At 40.4% G+C, this 22,112-nt stretch overlaps 1 protein-coding gene across 5 annotated transcripts in view; it reads left to right on the top strand.

The window, feature by feature from the left end:
- The window catches only part of dst (dystonin), a 107,873-nt gene that overhangs the window by 52,522 nt on the left and 33,239 nt on the right, over nucleotides 1-22,112 (top strand). For 4 of the 5 annotated variants that reach the window (XM_067609903.1, XM_067609905.1, XM_067609906.1 and 1 more), the window contains 24 exons: nucleotides 1,221-1,309; nucleotides 1,397-1,505; nucleotides 2,137-6,450; nucleotides 6,545-6,691; nucleotides 6,786-7,001; nucleotides 7,084-7,227; nucleotides 7,329-7,565; nucleotides 8,552-8,704; nucleotides 8,834-9,067; nucleotides 9,218-9,499; nucleotides 10,157-10,705; nucleotides 10,964-11,140; nucleotides 12,296-12,419; nucleotides 12,992-13,200; nucleotides 13,331-13,648; nucleotides 14,172-14,338; nucleotides 14,450-14,606; nucleotides 15,119-15,245; nucleotides 15,425-15,475; nucleotides 16,000-16,235; nucleotides 16,373-16,502; nucleotides 16,858-17,057; nucleotides 17,165-17,663; nucleotides 18,046-19,514. In XM_067609903.1, the coding sequence (XP_067466004.1) occupies nucleotides 1,221-1,309; nucleotides 1,397-1,505; nucleotides 2,137-6,450; nucleotides 6,545-6,691; nucleotides 6,786-7,001; nucleotides 7,084-7,227; nucleotides 7,329-7,565; nucleotides 8,552-8,704; nucleotides 8,834-9,067; nucleotides 9,218-9,499; nucleotides 10,157-10,705; nucleotides 10,964-11,140; nucleotides 12,296-12,419; nucleotides 12,992-13,200; nucleotides 13,331-13,648; nucleotides 14,172-14,338; nucleotides 14,450-14,606; nucleotides 15,119-15,245; nucleotides 15,425-15,475; nucleotides 16,000-16,235; nucleotides 16,373-16,502; nucleotides 16,858-17,057; nucleotides 17,165-17,663; nucleotides 18,046-19,514 (10,338 nt within the window). The remainder of the gene's footprint in view (nucleotides 1-1,220; nucleotides 1,310-1,396; nucleotides 1,506-2,136; nucleotides 6,451-6,544; nucleotides 6,692-6,785; nucleotides 7,002-7,083; nucleotides 7,228-7,328; nucleotides 7,566-8,551; nucleotides 8,705-8,833; nucleotides 9,068-9,217; nucleotides 9,500-10,156; nucleotides 10,706-10,963; nucleotides 11,141-12,295; nucleotides 12,420-12,991; nucleotides 13,201-13,330; nucleotides 13,649-14,171; nucleotides 14,339-14,449; nucleotides 14,607-15,118; nucleotides 15,246-15,424; nucleotides 15,476-15,999; nucleotides 16,236-16,372; nucleotides 16,503-16,857; nucleotides 17,058-17,164; nucleotides 17,664-18,045; nucleotides 19,515-22,112) is intronic. The other variant, XM_067609904.1, reaches the window with a different exon arrangement.

Raw genomic sequence — 22,112 nt, forward strand, 5'->3', positions numbered from 1 at the left:
ACATACATTCCAAAGCTGCCATTATTTCACTGAAATTGAAATTAATCAAAAATCAAATTGCAATTTTATTTTTTATGAGTTTAACATGCAGTATATCACAATGGCATTGCAATTGTGGTAAAGTAGTGCTAGATGGGACACAGTTGATGATCCTGAAAGAACAGATTTTCGTTGGTGGTTTGACAGAATTCAATCTATCCAATATAAAATATTAGAAAACTGAACGGATAGATGCATTTAAGGAGTTCAGAGTATCATTAACATGTACTATGATCACCTGCCAAAAATGTAATATTAAAGCGCTGATCTATTTTACATTTTACTCTTTATATACGTAGAGGTTGGTTTGCTTCTTTGCTGCCAGTTTATGAATTAAACTAATATGTATACATTGTAAAAGTATTTACATAATCCTTTTAATAAATGTTAACGATCAAGTCCTGCCATCTGCACCATGAATACTGGATGTGGACATTTATTTTTATTTTTATTATGAAATATTTGATTCCTGTACATTATTAATAATTATGAATTGTTATTATTTTAATACATATAGAAAACACGTCAATAAGGACTGGTTTATTTTGGCAACCATCATGGATTTGGAACAAAATAATTTCTTGTCAAATTTTTTGTATAGTAAATTAAAGTAGAAATGAAATTAAAATTCAACAGTTACAACGGGATAATGGCAACTTTGACCGTCCTATTTTCATGTTTTATTTATTTATGTATTTGTCAAATTATGAAGCCATCTCAGTCACTACGTTGTATGGAGAAGTGTTTCTAAATTGTCACCCCTCCATGTAAGGGAGTGAATAAATAATTACTGTAGACACAGTGCACTCCAGTACCACAATATCAGAAATTATGTCCTCAGAAATGACCATAGAATTTAATCAAGTCCTCAACAAAAATTGAACATTGTTAGTTTTACAAAGATATTTATTGCACAGTTGTTTTATTGGATTGCATTATTTTGTACAGGGTATTCTCACAATATATATTAAAAAAAAACATTCTTGTCCCTGCAGTGTATTTCCTAATTCATTAATTGATATATTTTATATAAATAAGTCATTTCATCTTTCAAATAATTCCAGTGTGTGCATGTGTGTGAGTATTTGTGTGCTTTGTGTCCCTGTTAACTATACATGTACTCTTTGAGTAGTCATTGTACTGCATATAAAATATTGACACATTACTATTTGATGTTCTAGGCATCAGTTGAGGAAATGGTAACAAAGAAGGAACAAATTGCAGAAGCACTGAGGGCCACACAAATGATGCTGAACAAACACAGTGAAAAGTAAGTTGAGTTGTCCTAAAGCAACATGCAAAAGACTTTTTCCATTCTTTAAGATCTAAGTCTCATTCGTTGTATTCTGTCTTACAGGATGACAGAAGAGGAAAGAGAAAAGGCCCAGGAGCAGATGAAGGCACTCAATCAGGCCTACAATGAACTCTCCCAGCATTGTTCAGAGCAGACGACCTCTGAAGAAGAGGTCGGACATTGTGCTATTTCTCCTCTTGAGAGGATTGCATTTGTGTCTTATAATGTGTTAGAAAAGAGTGCCACCTGATGTTCAATTGCATGACTAACCTTTTTCCTCTTATCCCTAGCACAGTGTGAGCAGACTGCTCTTGCATCACTCTTAGTTATCCTCTTACACTGGATCATTAGGGAAAGTTTCTTGAAAAAGAAAATTGACTCAGAAAATCAGTATGCTGTAAACATGCTTAGTTGTGCCCAGCTTTGGTCTGACATTCCACCATCGTCAATGTGCTCGTGTCCTTTAAGAGTTCAACAGGATAACAGATATGACGCATAACCCTTTACATACTGTATGTCATGTGACTAACTACCCTCTTTTTGCAAGATGCTGGATATTTTATTCCCAGATGCATGATAGCTTTCAATGTGTTGTCCGTCACTTTCCTGCTGCAACTCTGAAGCAGTCATGCACTTGTGCACATGATGTTTTAACATGCACATGTTTGTCTGGTGGTGAGTATGCATTTTGTCTTGCTTTTGAATACTTTTAATTGCAAATTTGACATAGACAATACAGACTTTGATACAGATTTTGAAAAGGAAACCAGTTTGGTAATTTGTGATATTTCAATTTTCTGTAGGATTTCAAATCCATTGATGGCATTCACGGGATTCAGACTGGAACCATGGGTGGCCTGATTGATCAGACAGCTGGAGTCAGTCTCCCAGAGGCCCAACTCATGATCTCCGACCTCTCTCAGTCTGAGCCACATATCTCTATGGACGAGGATGATGCTCTCAAACAAGATCCAGTTCATAAATCCACACTGAGCCACTTGCTGAGGCTGAATGAAGCAAGCAAGCTCATACTGAGTTCACCTGTTTCATCTCTGTCCCTCTCTGACATAGCAGCAGCAAGGGAAGGGTCCACACATGAAGACCTGGTCATCAAGATGATAGAGGTCAAACCAGTCAGTGATGGATTGAATGTGGGCTACACAGGAGATACACTGACCCTAGAGAGGGCATTTCAGTGTGGTTTAATTCCTGCTGCTGTCTATGTCGAGATTCTTCAGAGGCAAAAGAACTGTCAGGATATTCTAGATCACAGCACTGCTGAAAATGTGTCACTCTTAGAGCCTGTGCAGGGGGGAGAAACTTGTGAGGTCAGTAGACTGATATTAAAATGCCTTAGCAGGAATAAATCACAAACACCAGGGAGGGATGTTAATACTCTGAAGTCTTTCTATGATGATTTAAGTGATCAGGAGACCTCATCAAAAGGAGAAAGTCAAAATGCAGGGGATGTTATGAGTAGCATTGAGAACCTCCAAAGTGGAGATAGGCTAAAGGTGGATGCAGGTGTTCAGTGTGATTTGATGAGCTCCAGCAGTTCACTTGTTGTGCTTGGAAATCAGCAGCAGTTTATGGGACTTGTGTTGCCTGACTCTGGGGAAATCCAAACTGTGTCCAAATCATCGCAGTATGATCAAGAGATCATCACCAACAAGTTTAGCAGCAGTCTGTTCAGTAATTGTGAAAAAATAGCAGCTTTTTACATTCCAGAAAATTCAGAGGTAGTAGACATCAATACTGCCATTCAAAATGGTTTGATTGACACTCACACAGCTGAGGTTTTGAAATCTGTAGAAATTTCTGATGTGTTTCTTGATGTTGATCACCTAAGTGAAAAGTTTTCATCTTGGCTTATGTATAAAAAACTCAGAGTTGACGGATACCACGATGCTGCAGATGACTTAGAAGTTAACATCCCTACTCCCACAGAGGCAACGCAGTTATTCATTTCCTACCTAATGATGAACAGTTACATCGATCCCCAGTCAGAACAGAGGGTCCTAATACTCGATAGACAGTTGACTAAAATGATTAAATTTTTTCTTGAAGATCCAGTATTTTCTGGAAACACTCAGCAAAATATGACTTACCTGAGTTTAAATGTTGGTGACCTTTCAGCACAGGATGATTTAGAGTCACCGTTGCACATAAGTGAGGAAACAAAAGAGTTTATGAAAAACATGCAACACACACTTGATCCTCATCATTTTGTTTCCTCTGTCAATGAGAGAATTACTTTTGATGACAAAACAGATGTAAATGACAAGGCTCTAAAGCAAGACCCTGACGAGATGTTTTCAGAATATGTTAATATAGCTTGGGATAACACAGAGCCTGTTGTAGCTGAGCAAGACGTGTTTCAAAACACCACAAATTGCACCGAGTCAGGTGAATTTGAGGAAAGACCTTGTGGAAACAGTTTCCATTTTGCAGTTGGAGGTGCTTGTAGTGGAGATCTTGATTTTCCAGGGATCCCAGTACTTCCTGCAATATTTTCTGTGAACAGGACAAATGTTGACTCACCATCAAGGATGTCCGAGTCTCACTGTTCAGTAAAATCTAGCAATCAGCCACAGCCACACTTAAATGCTGAGTCACTGTTTAGTGCATCAAGACATATTGATATTCCCCCATCTGAGGGTCTCTGTTCAAAGGACTTGTGTGAGGGAGACTATGCAGTTCATCTTCTGAAAGCCCAAGTAGAGGAAGGGGACATTTTGGATGTGACCTCTGGGAGACATTACGACCCGGAGGCAGCTCTCAGAGGGGGCCTATTAGATGATAAGACAGGTCTGGAGCTGCTTGCTCTACAGCTAGATGAAAAAAGTGCCCCTGGAGATGAGGATGACACAATGTCTGTTTTAGAACTGGCAGTGTCAGATGGATCCATATCCTCAAGTACTCCTCTGTGTGAAATGCAACAGCAGAGCCAGTTCCAGTCTGCTTGCACCATCAGTATGAGTGAATCATTTCAGTCTGGAGTACTTATTGATGATGATAAAATCCTGAATTTGGACCCCACAGTCACCATTTATCAAGAGGAAATTTACAGCCACTCCATCCCTGATGATTGCAATCTTGGTTTTATTAACATCGATGAAGCAGAAAACACGCAGCAGCAGCCAGATGAGAGGAAGATTGCTGTCATGGTGCTTGATCTCACAGATGAGGAGGATGACAAGATATGGATAGAAAATGAGAATGAAGGTGCAGCGGGAGATTGTAAGACAGAGATGAGTGATTATCTGCGTCATTCCCCTCCCTCAGTTAGTGGTCATGAGCCTCTGATGATCTCACCCTCCCCAAGGAATCAGGTTATAGCAGAGTGTATTCATCACACGGACGAATCATCTTTACTGACTGATGACGCACAGGGCGTAATCAATAGCCAGCTGACAGATACAGCCAAATTATCCAGTGCTGTGATAGAAATTGCTGCTCCAACTATCCAGTCACGTCCATCTAGTCTGAGTGACAGAACGTTTGACAGCAGTCCTGAGCTAGAAAGCCAAACTCAATATACTACGTCTGCTCATCACTCTTATAAAACTGACAGCTCACCCATTGATTTTTTCATCACTGGATTTGACACCCAAGTGGGAAATCAAGCAGAGAGTGAGAGTGAATTAGACATGTTCTCATCGCATCGCGATGTGTTGCCTGAGGAAACGAGAATGAAGAATGACACAAGTGCTGTTCAGTCACCTTTGGACAGTCAGCCAACTCCGAGTATAGATTACTCACCGTCCAGAGATTTAGTTGAAAGTGCAATTACCTCAGTTTCCGGTCCTAATGGTAACTATGACAAAAACATTACAGAAGATGGCAGCAGAATTACATTACCTCAGCAAGCAGTGCTTCTTTCAGAAAGTGATTTTAGTGCTGAATCAGAGCCTAGACACTCTCAAAATGGTCAGAGTATGCTTGTTGATGAGAGACAGACGCAACAGTCGAACCCCTCCTCTCCTTTGCCTGATGCTTCCTATGAAGACACTGCAACAAATACTGTCAATCATGAGAGCTATGATGTGGAAGATTTAGAATATTATACTCCAACAGCCATCAGAGTTTCTCCAGATCCAGCAATGACTGATAAAGATTTGTCAGGTTCAAAGCACAGTGCAGCAGATGACGGTGCATTAAGCACAGAGAGGATTTCCCCAGAGAGGCAACACGGGGAGATTTTCAAAGACAGCAGAGATACTGAGCAGATCTCTGTGTCAAGTAATGCACAGACATTAGAGACAAGTGATAAACAAAATGGAGATATTGTTGGAAAGGTACCCTGTTCAAATCCGTCCTCTGCATCAGAAATTAACTCAGGGCAGTCTGAAAGTAGAATGAGAGAAGGGTCAGACTTTCATATTCAGCCAGGCAGAAATGGATTGGATGTGTATGAGAATGAAAATACCCAAGTAGATACTGATTTCCTGCCACACAGCGGCATTGCATCTGATGTTGCCTCTTCAGCTCCATCAGTGTTTTCTAATGCTGTAGGGACACATGTAGATGGTCAGGAGGAAGTGATGAGAGTGGGGGCTGATGTCAGAGGTTTAGAAAAGGCAGAAACTCAAGACGCTGAAAGCAGAGTTGTTACTGAAGATCAGAATACTTCACGACCCTCAGACAAAGGTGTTTTTCATGAGAGTGACACTCCTCATGGACTTATAGAGAGCAGTCACCCAGATCTTCTCATAGATGTAATGAGGCAAAACACCCTCAGTTTGAACAACAAAGACATAGAAACCCCAGAACTGATACTACAAGAGGAAAAAGTCCATGAAAAGACAGAGCAGTCTGATGCTCCAAATATCCAGCTGCAACTGCTGCAGGTTCTTAAGACCGTTTCTTCAAGCGAAGACCTTTCAATGCTTCAGGAAGTGATGGACACCCTGAACAGTGCTCTGGGGGGCGACTCTCCGGAGGAGCAGCGGCAACACACCCTTGAAAGCATCAAAGAGGAGAGTTCAGAGGGAGAGGATGAGGGGTTAACAGGAGATGACTTGGGTCACTGTCACTCTCCTGGAGGCAGTCACCGATCATCTCCTCAGTTGTCTGCCAACTCAGATGTCTGCAAAGTTGAGGAGGTCAAAAATATGGTAATTTTTCCATTGTTTCAGTGTTGGGATAACCCCCTCCCTTTACTTTTGTCATAACGAACATCTGCTCAACTGTTGTTTTATTTTCCTGCAGCTGTTCTCCATCCAGGATTACTTGGAGTGTGTCGGAAGACTGCAGGATCACGCTGATGTTTTAGATGATGTCAGAAAAGACCTTTTAACTCAGGCACCCATGGGCAACACCATGGAAGAACTGCAGATCCAAGTAGAGGAATGTCAGGTTAGAAATCAATAAATCAATGCTTAAAACTTCATTTTTGCACAATATACTACATGTATGCATTAGTTTCCTGACTAAATCTACTTTTTTCCAGTCACTGGAGTCCCAACTTTCCCGACTGGCTGTTGCTCTGACAGCAGATTTGGAGAAAGCCAAACAGCTCGTAAACTCTGCTGATGAGAACATTCCCATACAAATCCACCAAGATCTGGCTTCAACATATCTGGAGTTGGAGCCAAATTTTACTGCTGTTTCCCAAATGTGTGCAGAAAGGAATCACTCCCTGCTTCAAGCAATGGAAACAGAAAAGGTCAGTGTTTATAGCTTGTAATTAAAATACAATGATGTGACAGCTGCATCAGCATAATTAAATGTTTTTGATGTGATTGTAGGTACATTTGGAATCAACATACCAGAAGCATCTCAGTGATCTTGATGAACTAGCAGGCCTCATGCAAAATAACTCTGAAATGTGGGACGTGGATGTGAACACATGTGATGTTGAGACATTGAAACATTTGATTCAGCGAAACAAGGTACCCTAAAATTAAAAAAAGTTAAAAAAAAATATTCAGTATCTACAGTTACGGAAACATACTTACAGTACTTTTCCTATATTTTATTGTTCTTGTTCCAGGACATGGAGAACCAGCTGCTTAAAGAGGCCAGGCTCAAGTTAGAGGATGTCACATTTGATATCCAGTGTTTCATTTCTGAGCACGCTCAGTTCCTGAGTCCAGCTCAGAGCAGCTACCTCCTCAAGTACCTCAGTACCACTCAGCGAGCATTCAGAGACCAGACAGAGAGACTTGTTACCCAGAGATGCACCTTAGATGTCCTACTGGACACCAGAGAGAAGGAAAACCAGAAGAAGGTCTGCCTACGGATATGCCATAAAATATCACAGATGCTTTCCTGATAAAACAACAGTGTTGATAGTGAATGTTTATAGTGTGTGTAGGTAGGTTGTGTAAGCTATGTTGTACAAATTAAAACATGCAGAAACAGACTTAAAAGTAGATTAGCCCACACACTACCTACAACAACCTAATAGTTATTGAGCATATTATGGCAAAATGCTATATTGTGAGAGTCAACAACAAAAACATTTAATACAGGCAAGTACACTGTATAATTTATTTGGATTTACATTACTTGGAACACATATTTTTACTTTGGAATAAGACATCTGAACGTCAAGCATCAGAAAAATGAATGAATGACTAGACGAGTAGTTTCACTGCAAAAATAGAGTTTAATATGTACAAATATTGAAATTCTCTGTTGTTTTTATGTGAATTTAAGGAATATTCAACTGTATGCAGCATTTTTACCCCAATATTTCAGTGTGTTATGTTCAGTATATTCTATTTGAATTTATGGATTCCTTTCCCAGTAACAGCATTGCATGCTCGATCACTGCTGCAGACTAACCTTTGTGCTGGTTGTGTTCTACAGGCCTCAAGACACCAGTGAAAATTTAACAGTGGACAAATGCACCTTCTCTGTTGGAACACTTTCACACACAACAAATGCACTAACGCACTATACATAATGTCCCCCTGTCCTTATTACCATCATAAGACCAAAGTGGTGAATGGCTAGCATGTTTACAGCATACCGGATTTTTACGCTATTGTTATGTCAAAGGAAATCTATCCTAAAAGAGAATTTGCATGTTACCTATTTGAGCTTGCTTGTTTTTCTATGTCCATGTTCCCAAATGTTCACTGAACTTTTCAGATTTTAGGAATAACCCTAAGGTTTGGAGGTTTGTTTCATGTGTGTTTTATTGAATGTAAATGTGAATGTGCTGTAAAGTAATAGTTTTAACTTGGTGTTGTTTATTCTTTCTGTCAGTCTTTATTGGAGAGACACAAGGAGTTTACAGAGAAGTTGGAGGAAGTGTGTGATAATCTCACTCTGACAGAGAACCGTCTGATTGGTCATCAGCAACAGGCTGACAATGCAGAGTGCGTCACAGACCTGCAGCAGTACCAGCAGGAGCATCAGGTTTGTCAGACTAGTTTTCTTGGCTTTATCAGACAAACAGTATGTGTCCAATCAGATTTGTATCAATTAAAATCTGTTTTATTCCATGACCCCGCTGTTCCTCCCTATTTATTGCTGTCTGATCTCCAGGCTCTGCAAAAAGACGTATTGACAAACGCCAGTGCCTTGAATGAGGTCATCACCAGTACTAAAAAGTTTCTGGAAGAAAATCGGAGCAAGCTGACGCCAGATCAAGTTGCCAGCATCGAGAGTAAGTTGGAAGAGGCGAAAAGCAAAGCCAAGCTCATCAACCAGCGAGCTGAGGAGTCCAGGAAAGACTTGGAGAAGGTTGTGACCACAGCCATAAAACAGGAGAGTGAAAAGGTTAGAGTTCAGATCACCTCCATATGTTTCTGGAGAAGCTATGAAATGCATCAAAATTGAAATTATTAGTTGCAATGCAAAACTTAATTTCAGCACATTCTATTAATTTTGTTTGGTATTCATCTTTGTTTTTATGTGTGGTCTGTTCAGGCAGCAGCTGTTGAGCGGCTTGAAGAAAGCAAAAACAAAATTGAAGATCTCCTGGACTGGATATCCAACATAGGGAATGAAAACGAGACTGGTCTTGATCAAACTGACCGTATAAGCAAAGAGAATGGAAACCTGCCAGAGGAAAAATCAGCCAAGGGACTGATAGAGGATGACGATGCCAATGGAAACGCTTTACAGACCACTGAAAGTGATTTTGGAAGGGAGACCGACGGGAAGAACGACGCCTCCCTAGACCTGGATAAACAGTATGACAGAGTCAAGGTATAGTTTGCTGCAAAAATGTTCAACAGTATTTTATACTTTCATGTAGGATCTTTGGGGTCTCTTTTCTCCACATTGCATTAGTTGAGGCAGATCATCGTGGTAAACTCTAAGGTTTTAAGACACAAGGAGTAATGAGATTTGCAGAAATATTTAAAGTACAAATAAAATGATCTGTGTAAAGAATAGTGCCAACAACTATAAAAGCTCCAATGTCAAAAAAGTCAAATGGTCAATGGTTAATTTGATCTTGTTATATGGAAAATGTTCAGTTTAGATTTGACTAAAATTAAAAATGACATTTATGAGATTACTTTTGGCATGAAACATGTCATTATGTGCACATTTTCTAAACACATAAATTCTGTGTCAGTGAATAGATGGATTATCTTGTAAAATGTGTCACGTATGTCAAAACAAAGATAAGAATATAATACTAACAGTATCAATCAAATTTAAGATTAGAGTTTAAAGAAACAGAAAGGGGGAAATCTTAAAGCTAATCCTTGTTTAAATACTTGCAGAACAGTATCTAAAGCCAATAAAGAGAAAAAGTAAGAAATAGCAAAGAGAAAATGAGCATAAGTAATGTTTAAATGTTTAAAAAATTGCCATTGCTATTGATATTGTGCCCTCTACTCTTTATTTTTCCCACAGGCTTATCATCAGAAGATTCTCTCCCAGCAGGAGGATCTGATCATGGCCACCCAGTCAGCCCAGGCTCTGCTGGACAAGCAAGCCAATGTGCTCTCTCCAGAGGAGAAGGAAAAACTGCAGAAGAATATCCAAGAACTGAAGGGGCGCTATGAAGCCTCTCTGACGCAGGCTGAACAGCAGATGAAGCAGGTTCAGTGTGTCCAGGAGGAGCTGAAGAAGTTCCAGGATGATTGTGAGGAGTTTGAGGGCTGGTTAAAACAGGCGGAGGGAGAGATGGAGGAGCTGGGGGCTCCTGCAGCCTCCCTCAATATTCTCAGTGATAAACTCCAGCGACAGAAGAGCTTCTCAGAGGATGTGATCTCTCACAAAGGGGACCTTCGCTTCATCACCATTTCAGGTCAGAAGGTACTGGATGTGGCTAAAGCCTGTGGATTGGCCGACCCTGCGGCTAAAAATGCCCCTCTGCATGTGGATACCTCAGGAACCTGCTCTGCTGTCAAGGATAAATTGGACTCAGCAGCCAGTCGATACAAAACACTGCACTCACAGGTATTAAATCTGTCCCTGAGCAGACACAGGTTGCAATGACTTATTCTGTCCACTAGGTGGAAGCATTTGTCTTCATAGAAAAGCTGTGTAATGCCACATAATAGTATTACACTATCCTCTGTAAGCATTGTGAAAATGTCAGAGAAAGTGACGTGTGCATCTTCTGATTCAATTTTTTTTTCATCTGTTGAGCCTGTGCTGTTAATTATCTGGTTTCTGTGTTTCACACAGTATAATTTCTCTTTTTAATTGTTTCAGTGCAATCAGCTTGGCAACAACCTCAAAGATGTGGTAGACAAGTACAAGAAGTATGAAGACTCCAGTGCTAGTCTTTTGAAGTGGCTCAACAGCTCTGAGGAGGAGGCCAGAAAGCAGCAATCAGAGGCCATCGCAGCTGACCCACAAACACTGCAGAAACAGCTGGAGGAGACCAAGGCAAGAAACACTGCAAGCCAGGCTTGGTTTAAGCATAGTCTAGTATCAAAACCAACCTCAGAATTTTGTTTAAAAAAGCTCAAAGTCTTTTTTTATCTTGGTGTCTTGGCCTCTTAATTCTTGACGCCGACATGGAGTCATATGAAAATGCCCCTTTGATCATTCTTCCCATGTAATGCATAACATATTGATGAAAATTAATTTTTACAGTTAAAGTTCAAAAAGTCCGGTATAGCCTGAGCCAGTGAGACTAACAATGAATTTGTCTGTTAACCTTCATCAACTCTGCAAACTATCATGGATGTTTGGTCCTAATTTTGAAAAGAAAGTGAAGAAAAAAAGCTTCATGCAGCACTTGGAGCATTGCCTGAGTTACAACAAGGTTGTGCCTCAATAGACCTGCCTTACCATATACAGTGTTTCCACTGACTTAAGTACAACATAGTTATTTTTAGCTCTTGTGTTCCAAATTCAAACCCACATGTGAATAGTTTAACCCTGGTTATTTGTAGCTTACGTACTCCTACAAGAGGATAAGAAACAAGGCTGACAGAACTGTCTCTGTCAGAGCTTTTGGCTGCAGCGAGCTGAACATTTCTCTTTAGGGAGGAAGTGACTTACAGCATAGATATGCCAAGATAAGAGGCGCCTGTGAGCCAACCAAGGAACACTGTACTTTTGGCTTTGGTTACAAATCATTGCATAAATCCTAATCTCTTCTATGAGTATAGCAGTAAGGAAAGACTGGTACATACTTAATTATATCTATGGAATGACCCAATATTACATCCAGACAGTCTTGCACATCATCATTTCTTTGTTTTTATCTTCTCTTCACCACACTGGTAGAATGACAGTATGTACAGTTCAGTATATGTAGAGAGAGGACATGTATGTGTTTGTATACACGCACTCAGAAGGTAGAGCAGGTTGTCCACTTATCACATGGTTGGTGGTTCGATCCCCGGCACCTTCTGTCCACATGTTGAAATGTTCTTGAGCAGCACACTGAACACCAAATTCCTTCCAATGGTCAGACCAGCTACCATTGGTGTGTGTGTGTGTGTGTGTGTGTGTGTGTGTGTGTGTGAATGGGTGAATATAAAATAAGTGCAGTCCATTTCTATTTTCTGACTTACACTTATTGATCCACAGACTTTACAAGGTCAGATGACTGGACACCAGACTGCTGTTGACACGCTTTGTAAAACAACTGAGTCTTTGATAACATCTGAAGGAGACCTGTTGAGCAACCCAGATGAGATCCAGGAGACAGTAGGTGAGAGAAAAAACGAACCAGGGTCGAGGTTTTGTGCTGTTTACTCATATTTTCGGATTTAAATTATGTGTCCTCACTGACACTCAAATAATGGGATTAGAATTTAGGCCTTTAAATATGCTAAATATGCTAGATGTTGGGCATTGAAATTCATGTGAAATGTTTTGACATGTTGAAATACACTTTTACTACACTTAAAATTAATTAATTGAAAGTTCAGCCTGAAATTTCTTAACTTCACAGTCCTGAAAAATAGATAGAAGCAACGAAAAGATATCAACATAGTAGTGTCCATCATTCCTTTTCTAAAATTTACAAAAAGTTATCTAAAGTGAAATATGGCTGTTGGATTTCTTATTTGTGTTCCCCCTTTTTTTTGGTTTACATTTTTCAAAGCTTTTATTATACCAGAACTGTAGGACTGCAGTCCTTTGCCAGAAGTGTAGCCTTAACAAACTGATAAACTCATAAATGCAGAATAAATTTCTGCTTTGGTTTGAAATGTTTACTTGACTTGTCTTAAGCAACTAGAGAGTTTTAAACATAACCTGATTTGTTTCCATGCATCGCAGATGACATAGTGGAGCGGTATGACAACGTGTCCAAGTCTGTAAGTGATCGAAATGAGAAACTGCAGATCACCCTGACACGCTCCATGAGTGTCCAGGATGGTTTGGATGAGATGATGGGATGGATGGAGGGAGTGGAGGCCAGTGTGAAAGAGAAAGGACAAATACTCCTAGACTCTGCATCCATTGGAGATATTCTCAGCAAAGAAGCAGTGAGTGTTCATTCTAATAACTATACTCTCCATGATACGCTGTTAATGGTTAGTTTTGCTTCTTACCAACCTTTTGCTCACTCTGTTTAGCTATTAAATCTTTGCTGTTGTCCATTTTGTGTTTTTTAAGGCCTTAGAGCAGGACATAGCAAGTCGCCAGAGCAGCATTTCAGCCATGAAGGCCAAAGTGAAGAAGTTTGTGGAGACAGCAGATCCCTCTGCTGCAGCACTTCTCCAATCTAAGATGGATGCTCTCTCACAGCGCTTCTCTGATGCCTGTGACAAGCATAAGCAAAAAGTATCCCAACTGGAGCAGCTGAAGGAGAAGGTGGAAGAGTTTGAGAATGTCGCCGATAAAGTTCAGCAGTTTGTTGTGAAGCGTTCACAAGATCTACATGAGACAGACGGGCCAGGGAAAACATTCAATGAACTGTCTCAGCTAATGGAGGTAAGTATACTACTAGTGGTATTTACTACCATAAATGTACATCTTGGTGTCTTTCAGTAATATTTTTTAGTGTTTTTAAAGGACCATTGTGTAGGATTTAGTGGCATCTAGTGGTGAGGTTGCAGATTGCAACAAACTGAATACGCCACCCCTCAAACCCTCCCTTTCAAGCATGTAGGAAAACCTATGGTGGCTGCAAAACCCACAAAAAAACATGACAGGCCCTGTCTGGAGCCAGTATTTGGTTTGTCCATTCTGGGCTACTGTAGAAACATTGTGGTGCAACATGGCGGGCTCCGTGGAAGAGGACCCGATCCCTATGTAGATATAAAGGGCTCATTTTAAGGTAACAAAAACACAACAATCCTTATTTTCAGGTAATTATGCACTAGTTAAAAAATACTTTGAATATTATATTCCATTTCTGCCAATTGATCCCCCTACATCTTATACACTGGTCCTTTAAATCAAAAACATAATTTTAGAGTGCAAAGAATGACAGACTGTTATGATTGTGATTTAGAACACTAAAGCTGAGATGGCTGAACATGCCAGTGATTTGGAGAAGCTGCAGACTTTGTCCAAGGAGCTGTCTGAATTAAGCCCTGATGGGAATAAAGCCCAGATTCAGAGCAAGATGGACAATCTTTTGAATATTTTTACCACCTTCAAAGACACTGTCAAAGAAAAGTAAGTTGGGACTTTCTGTAGGTAGGAAAAAGATTTCTTAATTTACAAAAAATCTGTCAATATGATGTTGGCAATGTACAGATGTATTCGTGATATTCTTGTTTACTGCAGGGAAGAGGAGGTATCAGCCTGCCAGGACCAGCTGGGTGAGTTCAGGTCTGCAGCCAACGCCCTCACCAAGTGGCTGGAGGAGACCACTGAGAAAGTACCTGTGATTCAGCCAAGTAGCAGTGAGAAAAGTCTGGAGAAGGACCTGCAGATAGTCACTGTGAGTCATCAGATAAATAGAAAGTCTGTATGTAGACAGTGTTATTCCCATACATGTTTTATCTAACTGCACTTAAAGTGTTGGAACAGAAGCCACTGATATTTTACATCTGACACTGCAGTTTGGAGCTTAAGTGTTTTGCAATAGATAGATGTAAATGTGTTTTAATAGCTCACAGCCCATCCTCCCCAAACTCCCTGACATCTCATCATGCTTTCTCTGCCAACTAATGAAAGATGAATGGAAAGTGTTTCCACAGGACAGATCAGGGAGTCCAAGACTACAATGTCCAGTGGAGACACATTTTTCTTCATAGGATCTTACTGAAAAGATCACAGAAATAGGAAGATCCTAAAATGTAAAAATCACTCTGAAAGCGAAAATGAATAGAATTCATTCATTTCTTTACGTATCCCATTTCTCAAATAACATTTCAGACACGTGTTATGAATGCTAGCTGTCATATATCCTACAATATGTATAATTTATCTGACTGAGTCTTCTTTCATCAGGGATTATTAGAAGAATGGACATCCAAAGGCCCTGCTGTCCAAGACCTGAACAGTAAAGGGTCATCACTATGCAGCCTCATCACTTTCCTCACATCCCCTGCCAAAACAAAGACCCCTAACAAGTCAGGTAAACACTTAACCGTATACGTCTGAATCATTCAAAGGAATGGGAAGCATGGTGTTTGGGTGCACTTCAGAGTATTGTATAATCACTAACCGTTAGAGATCATGGAAAGATCTTGTGCCAACAATCCCAGACAGTCTGCCTGTCCTTTACACAAGCTTTGTCTTATGTCTTTGCATCAGCTCTTACTAATGGTGGTGGTCCAGCGAGCCATTCCTACCTAACCAATAAAGGTAATCAAGTGTGTGTGGATGCTGCTGTGTAAACACACTGTTTGCGGTCTGCTGTGTCATTACTATTGTTGGTTTTCAAAACACTGCTATGTGGCTCTATGCCAGACAAATAGCAACTTTTGAAAATCATTTTAACAGTATGTTCAGATTTTGAGCAACAAAGAGAGAGATTTCAGTGTTGTGTGTGAGTGTAAGTTCAGTTTATTTGTACATTTTTGTTAATGCCCAAAGTAGGCGATTAAGCATCAACCAAACTGAACAGAAACTTTTCTCAAAATTTAAAGGCTCTAAGTTCCTTTCAAACACACAGGGGGACATATGATAAGATGATATGGGAAGTATACGCCACTGAATTCATCATTTTAATGTGTTTGGTTATATTTTCCTCACTCATATTCTGAACATATTGTACCATAAGGCTACTATATTAATAATGCCATATTGTGAGCATACTGTAACCTCATAATGACATTGCAACTATAAAAACAGAGGAGACTTGATAAAATATGTTTTGATGTCCTCAGAGCTGATGGTAATTCAGCAGAACATGTCATTCGTCAATGAGGGATACACAAGCCTGGGGGAAACGCTGAAGAATCGAGCAGCAGAGTTGAGTAGTTCAGTGGAAGAGGTGAAAGGGGCCCAAAAGGAAGTTGATGACATGAAGACATGGCTGAAGGACATGAAAAAGACAGCAGCGTCCTGGAACAATGCCACTACAGAGAAAGATTCTGTGAAAACACAGCTTGAACAGCAGAAGGTACAAAAGTGTTGCTGTCACTCACCAAATGGGCTGTTCTAAAACTGCACAAAACTACCATTGTAAATGAGATAGTCATGACATTCAAGTTTGAAAATCAAAGGATTCAGCATTCATAATTTGTTTCCTTCTTTCAGGCCTTTGAAGATGACATGAAGCAAAAGCAAGAGCAGCTCCAGAAGCTAAGAGAGAAGCTCCTCAACTTGATTGAGGCTCATCCAAACTCCCCAGAGGCAGCAAAATGGAAGCAGATGCTGGCAGAAATAGGTATGCACCAAGGTGCTGTTTCCAGATGGCCCTGGGTAATTTATGTCACTGAAAACTGTCAGAAGTATGTTAAATGGCTCTGATCTCATTACTGCACTGGCCTTTGAATAAAGGCTTTTACAAAATGGCATAAACCAACTATTTTACTGATGTCGTTCTAGTAATCTACCTACCACACACACGCATGTAAACAGAGTATGAGTCTGTCACAGTACCTGCACTCTGCTACTCCAGTTAATTTAACACATTCATAGTGCCAAGTCCCGCGCAGTTGGTGGTTTTCAGCAGAACAGTAGGACAGTGGATAGAAAGGTGCTGACTAATGCAAACTGGTGTGATTTGATCTCCTGCTTAGATGCTGCTTGGGCAGATATCAGTGGCTCTGTCGAGGAGAGGAAGCAGCACCTGGAGCAGTCCAACAAAAACCTGGACATCTTCCAAACCACTGAGCTGCAGCTTGGCCAGTGGCTCTCAGAGAAAGAGCTGATGATGAGTGTCCTTGGACCCCTCTCGATAGACCCAAACATGCTTAAAATGCAGAAGCAACAAGTTCAGGTAAGCATGATGTTGGGAAAAAATTGAAGTTTGCTGCTTTCTTTAGGAGATGTATTTCCTCTGGTTTTGTAATGAAATGTTCATCTTGACTGATTTCTTCCCTCCAGATCCTCCAGAACGAATTCAAGAGCCGAAAACCTCAATATGAGCAACTTGATGAAGCTGCCTCTGCCATCCTAAGCTCCTCAGGCAACCAGGACCCCTCAGACGGGAAGCTCGTGAGAGAGCAGCTCACTGCTGTCACTCAGAAGTGGCAAGGCCTTACAGGGCAGCTAGACCAGCGAGACAGCCTCATTGACCAGGCCATGGTGAAGACAGGGCAGTTTCAGGGGTTACTGAGGAGTCTCAGCCAGACCGCCACTCAGCTGGAGAATCAACTCACCAACCATCAGGCCCATAGTACCCAGCCCGACGCTGTGAAGAAACAGTTGGAGGATGTCCAGAACATCTCAGCTCAGCTGAGAGAGGAGAGGAAGAAGCTGAAGGAGGCTGAGACCATCAATGCAGAACTCACAGCAATGGTGACTGAGGACTATCTCAAAGCAGACTTAGCCAGACAGCTGGAGAGTGTCAGCAAGCCTTTCAAACAGCTGGAAGAGAAAGCAGGTTTGTCTTTTAATTTAACTTAATAATGTAAGGTTGTAATGTTTGGAAAGAAGGAACCATTCTGTTTGTGTTGAATCATTGTGGAACATATTTATTCTATGACAACAGCTTCCCATCTGGCTAAATTGCAGTAGAGTATCAAGACTGAAATATAAACTCTGTTCAAAATTCTGTTCTATGTTTGATGAAGGGTCAAGATTTTTACAACAATTCTTTATTTGGCATCTAGAAATGCTGTTTTGAGACTAAATTACATCAGAAATGTAGAATGATTTAAAAAGTCATCTGCATCCATTTTCCCGCCTACCTTTAGGCTCCACTTTTAACATAATTAATGTTGCAGCATTTAACTCACTAACAATTTTTTTTTTTGATATTGTAGCAAAACAGATCGAGCAGCTGAGCTCCACCTTTGCCAGCTCTCAGCAGTTCCATCAGACCTCCAAAGACTTCCAGTCATGGCTGGGTGAGAAGCTCCAGGACCAGTCTAAGCCTCAATCTATCTCTGCCAAAGTGGAGACCCTACAACAGGCTGTGGAGGAGCACAGTAAACTCCAGAAGGCTCTTAATGAACATGAGGAGGCTTATAACACAATCATTGGGGAAGGGGAGACACTTCTGCAGAACACTGACGGTGCAGAAAAGTTGGCACTACAGGGGCAGCTCAATACCCTCTCATCTAACTGGCAGGAGGTGAAGAAGAACTCGGTGGAACAGGCTGACAAACTTCAGACTGCTCTGCAGAGATCTCAGAAGTATCAGGAGCACGCAGAAAAGCTCAACACCTGGATTCAGGAGTGTGAAGCCAGCGAGGGCCGAGTCAAACTCACTGTTGATCCCGTTGCCGTGGAGAGCTCCATTTCTCAGGTGAAAGCTCTTCAGAAGGATGTTGACAAGCACAGAGGGATGATGGAACAGCTCAACACAGCTGCAGATAGCCTTCTGGATGTGGCCAATACAGACACTGAAGCTATAAAAGAGGAGAAGGATATCATTGGCAAAAGAGTGGATAATGTAGTGGAGGGTCTGCAGAACAAAAGGGAATCACTGGAGAAGATCTCACATACAATTAAGGAATTTAATGATGCCTACAAAGAGGCAAAGGGTCAGCTAGAGGGAGCGAAAAAGCAAGTGGATGCTTATGAATCACAGGGAGTGCAGGCACACAGCAATAAGAACTTAACCAACATGAAAGCCCAACATAAGAGTTTAGAGGGAGTGCAGAACCAAGTAGAACACTTGAAAAGTTTAGCTAAGGACCTTGTAGTAGATGTTCCAGATGCTGATGGAGTGACAGACCTCTTACTGCAAGCTGACAGCATAGAAAAAGACTACAGCACCCTCAACAATAAACTAGAGAAGACATGCCAAGTCCTGGAGGGTAAACTGCAGGGTATCGGGCAGTTTCAAAACAACATTCGTGAGATGTTCAGCAGATTCACAGACCTGGATGACGAGTTGGACAGCATGGCTCCAGTGGATCTCGACTTGGCTGTTCTTAAGGAGCAGCAGGACAGCATTGAGAGCTTTGTTACAAAGTTGCAAGAGCTGATGGCCAACACGGCCAACGCCGGGGACAGCTGTAAGAAGATGCTAGAGACAGAATCCTCACCGGACCTGCTAGGCCTGAAGAGAGATCTGGATACTCTAAGTAAGCAGTGTGGCAAACTGATGGACAGAGCTAAAGGCAGGGAGACACAGGTGCAGAGCACTCTCACCAAACTAGAGGAGCTGTACGGTAAACTTCACCAAGTGGAAGATAAACTTTGCAGAGCTGTGGAAAAGGAGGCGTCCCAAGAGGCGGTCGGCATGGAGACAGACATCATCAATCAACAGCTGGAGTCCTTTAAGGTAACTTTTATCTTGTTTTATAGGCACAAATACAGAACTTCAGATAACTTTATTTTCATTCCTCAGGTTAAACAGTGAGAAGTGATTAAGATGAATGATTGAGTGTATGTGAAATCACTGTAGCAGACACTGTCCAGTAGTCCTAAGTTGTTGGCTTGCTCCATGTGATATTTGCACTGTTTTGTGATCTTAGGGGATCAGTTTGCATTGCTACAGTGGTGAACTTGATGCTATTGTTCCAAAGGGACTGTGTACATCTTCATACAGCAAGTCTTGTTTCATTTGTCTGCTACATGAACCTGTGATCATGAGCTGTACTGGTGCTGTCGTCCCAAAACATTATTGTGTACATCAATTTGGTACAATTTTAGTGTATAATAATCCTCAGGGCTTGAATTTATTTAACCCTCAGGGCTTAAACTTACACAGTTCCACAGTGTAGCTACAGCATGTATTGTATCTGTGGCAATAGGGTACGTATTTGATATTTGTCATTTGTCCCAGGCGAGTGTGTAGAGTAACATTCACTGTGCTACCTTTGTGTTAGCTGTTTTTGCCTGAACTATATTTTTGTACATATAACAGCTATGTGACACTGCTATCCCTTTTTTAACTGGCCCAATGGTAACACTACTTGAAGTTAGCATTTGTAAGCATCACACAAACGTTTATTAAAAGGTTGATAGAACAATATAATGTAGTTATAAGCCGATATAAGGACATTTTAAATGTAAATTCATGTACAGTATTTGTCAACAATTATAGTTCCTCCTATGAGGGCATATTTCATATTATTACAACTGGATTTTACAGTATTTTCAGTCATTAAGGAGTTACACCAGCCTCCACTTATGAGTGACCACAGGAAGAGGTATAGATGTCCATAAATACAGAAACGAATGCTTATATCTGCTAGCAACTACATTATAGTGTGTGTAAACTATTAATTAAACATTTGCATGCTGCTCATAAATGCTAAATTGTGAAACATTACCGACAAAACATTACCAGATTTAAGATAATTAGCAGATGATTGTAGTTAGGATAGTAGAAATCTCAGATATTTGTTGAATATTTCTTTATAGTAATACCTTCTTTGGCAAAACATGCACAGATACAATAATTAACACTTTTCACTATTTAATTTGTTCACATACAGTACAGCATAGCAAAGTTGAAACAAATGGATAAAATAAGATAATAAACGGTGCAACATGCACATAAGTTTGATCTTTAAGTAACATCTTTCTCAGTGCAAACATTGTCACCAGTGGATTAAATGCCTCCCTTGCTGGTCACTATGGCAATAACAGAGAAATGCGTCTTTTATTGTTACTATGAATTATCTAAAAGCTTTATATATCCTAGGTTCATATAAAATCTCTAAAATGTTTCCAAAATTTCACAAATTTACAAATAATTTCCACAAAACCTTGCAGTGGAGCAGAGATTACCAGCAGGCTCTATACTGAACACACTTGCTACAAACATGGCAATCCTCTAGGGACTGCCGGTTCATTCGGGGCATCTGGTGTTAACAAAAGAGCTGCGGCCCATATGCAGTGATGGTGCAAGAGGGAAGGACCGTCACAGCCAGGTGGTTGCCAGCAGGGCGTCGCTTGATTCAATGCTCCCAATGATGGAGCTGGGCCTGTATCCTGATGTCTTAACATTAACATTTGGGCACTTTTGAACCTTCGCAGCCTGGAATTATCTCTAACTCTATGCTTAGAGTAGGTCTGTGTTAATTTGGCTTTTCTGACTCAGACACCAATCAGTGAAGTGATGGTTAGTGAGCTTTCAAATGGCCTCAAACCCTGCAGTATTTGGTAAATTATGGCTTTTTCTAAGATGAAGTCAGGTCATTCTAAATGCAGTGTAAGAAGGATGTGAATGTTGTACACACTGCATTATTTAGCCTACCATTTCGTTTTCATTCGTTCATGGTGATTATATATCATTGAACAAGCAAAATGCAGTCTGATGGTTTAAATAAACAACTATAGCTGCTGTGTAAAACTGCCTTTATGGCTTCTTTGTGCATTTTTGAAAATGTTGTAGACACTAGTAGTACATTTTATTGCCCATAATTGATTGATAATAATCCCAAGAGCTGTTACTCCTTTATTGTATTACAAATATATTGGCTAAATATGCAGATTTCATACAGATAATCACATATGCGGTACTATAGACACACTGAACAGCTTCCTAATTGTCCTAATGGTCCATTGTCAATTCATCTGCCTCTCTATATAGTCTATAAAATCGTAGAGGTCTTTATTGGTATCAGTGAGGGATAAAACAAGAGGTAACCATTAGCAAGATTTACAGACAGATGCAAAATATTTTAAAAGCCTCCTGTGGAGTTTTTCAAAAGAGGATTAACCTATATTCAGAGGTGAAATTCTGAAACACTTCTTCACAATAAAACAATGTAAACAGATGTGTATAAGCAATCGACACAGATCTGTCTAGAGATGTAGGTCAAGGGATTTTTTTTTTTTTCAATTAAGGGGGTGCTGCACTCATGTGAACCTCAACTCAAACCTTCAGTTGAGTTACATGGATTAATATATCCGGGGTGGCAGGAGTAGG

Source organism: Thunnus thynnus, chromosome 14 (genome assembly GCF_963924715.1).
Source record: "Thunnus thynnus chromosome 14, fThuThy2.1, whole genome shotgun sequence".
Classification (NCBI taxonomy): Eukaryota; Metazoa; Chordata; class Actinopteri; order Scombriformes; family Scombridae; genus Thunnus; species Thunnus thynnus.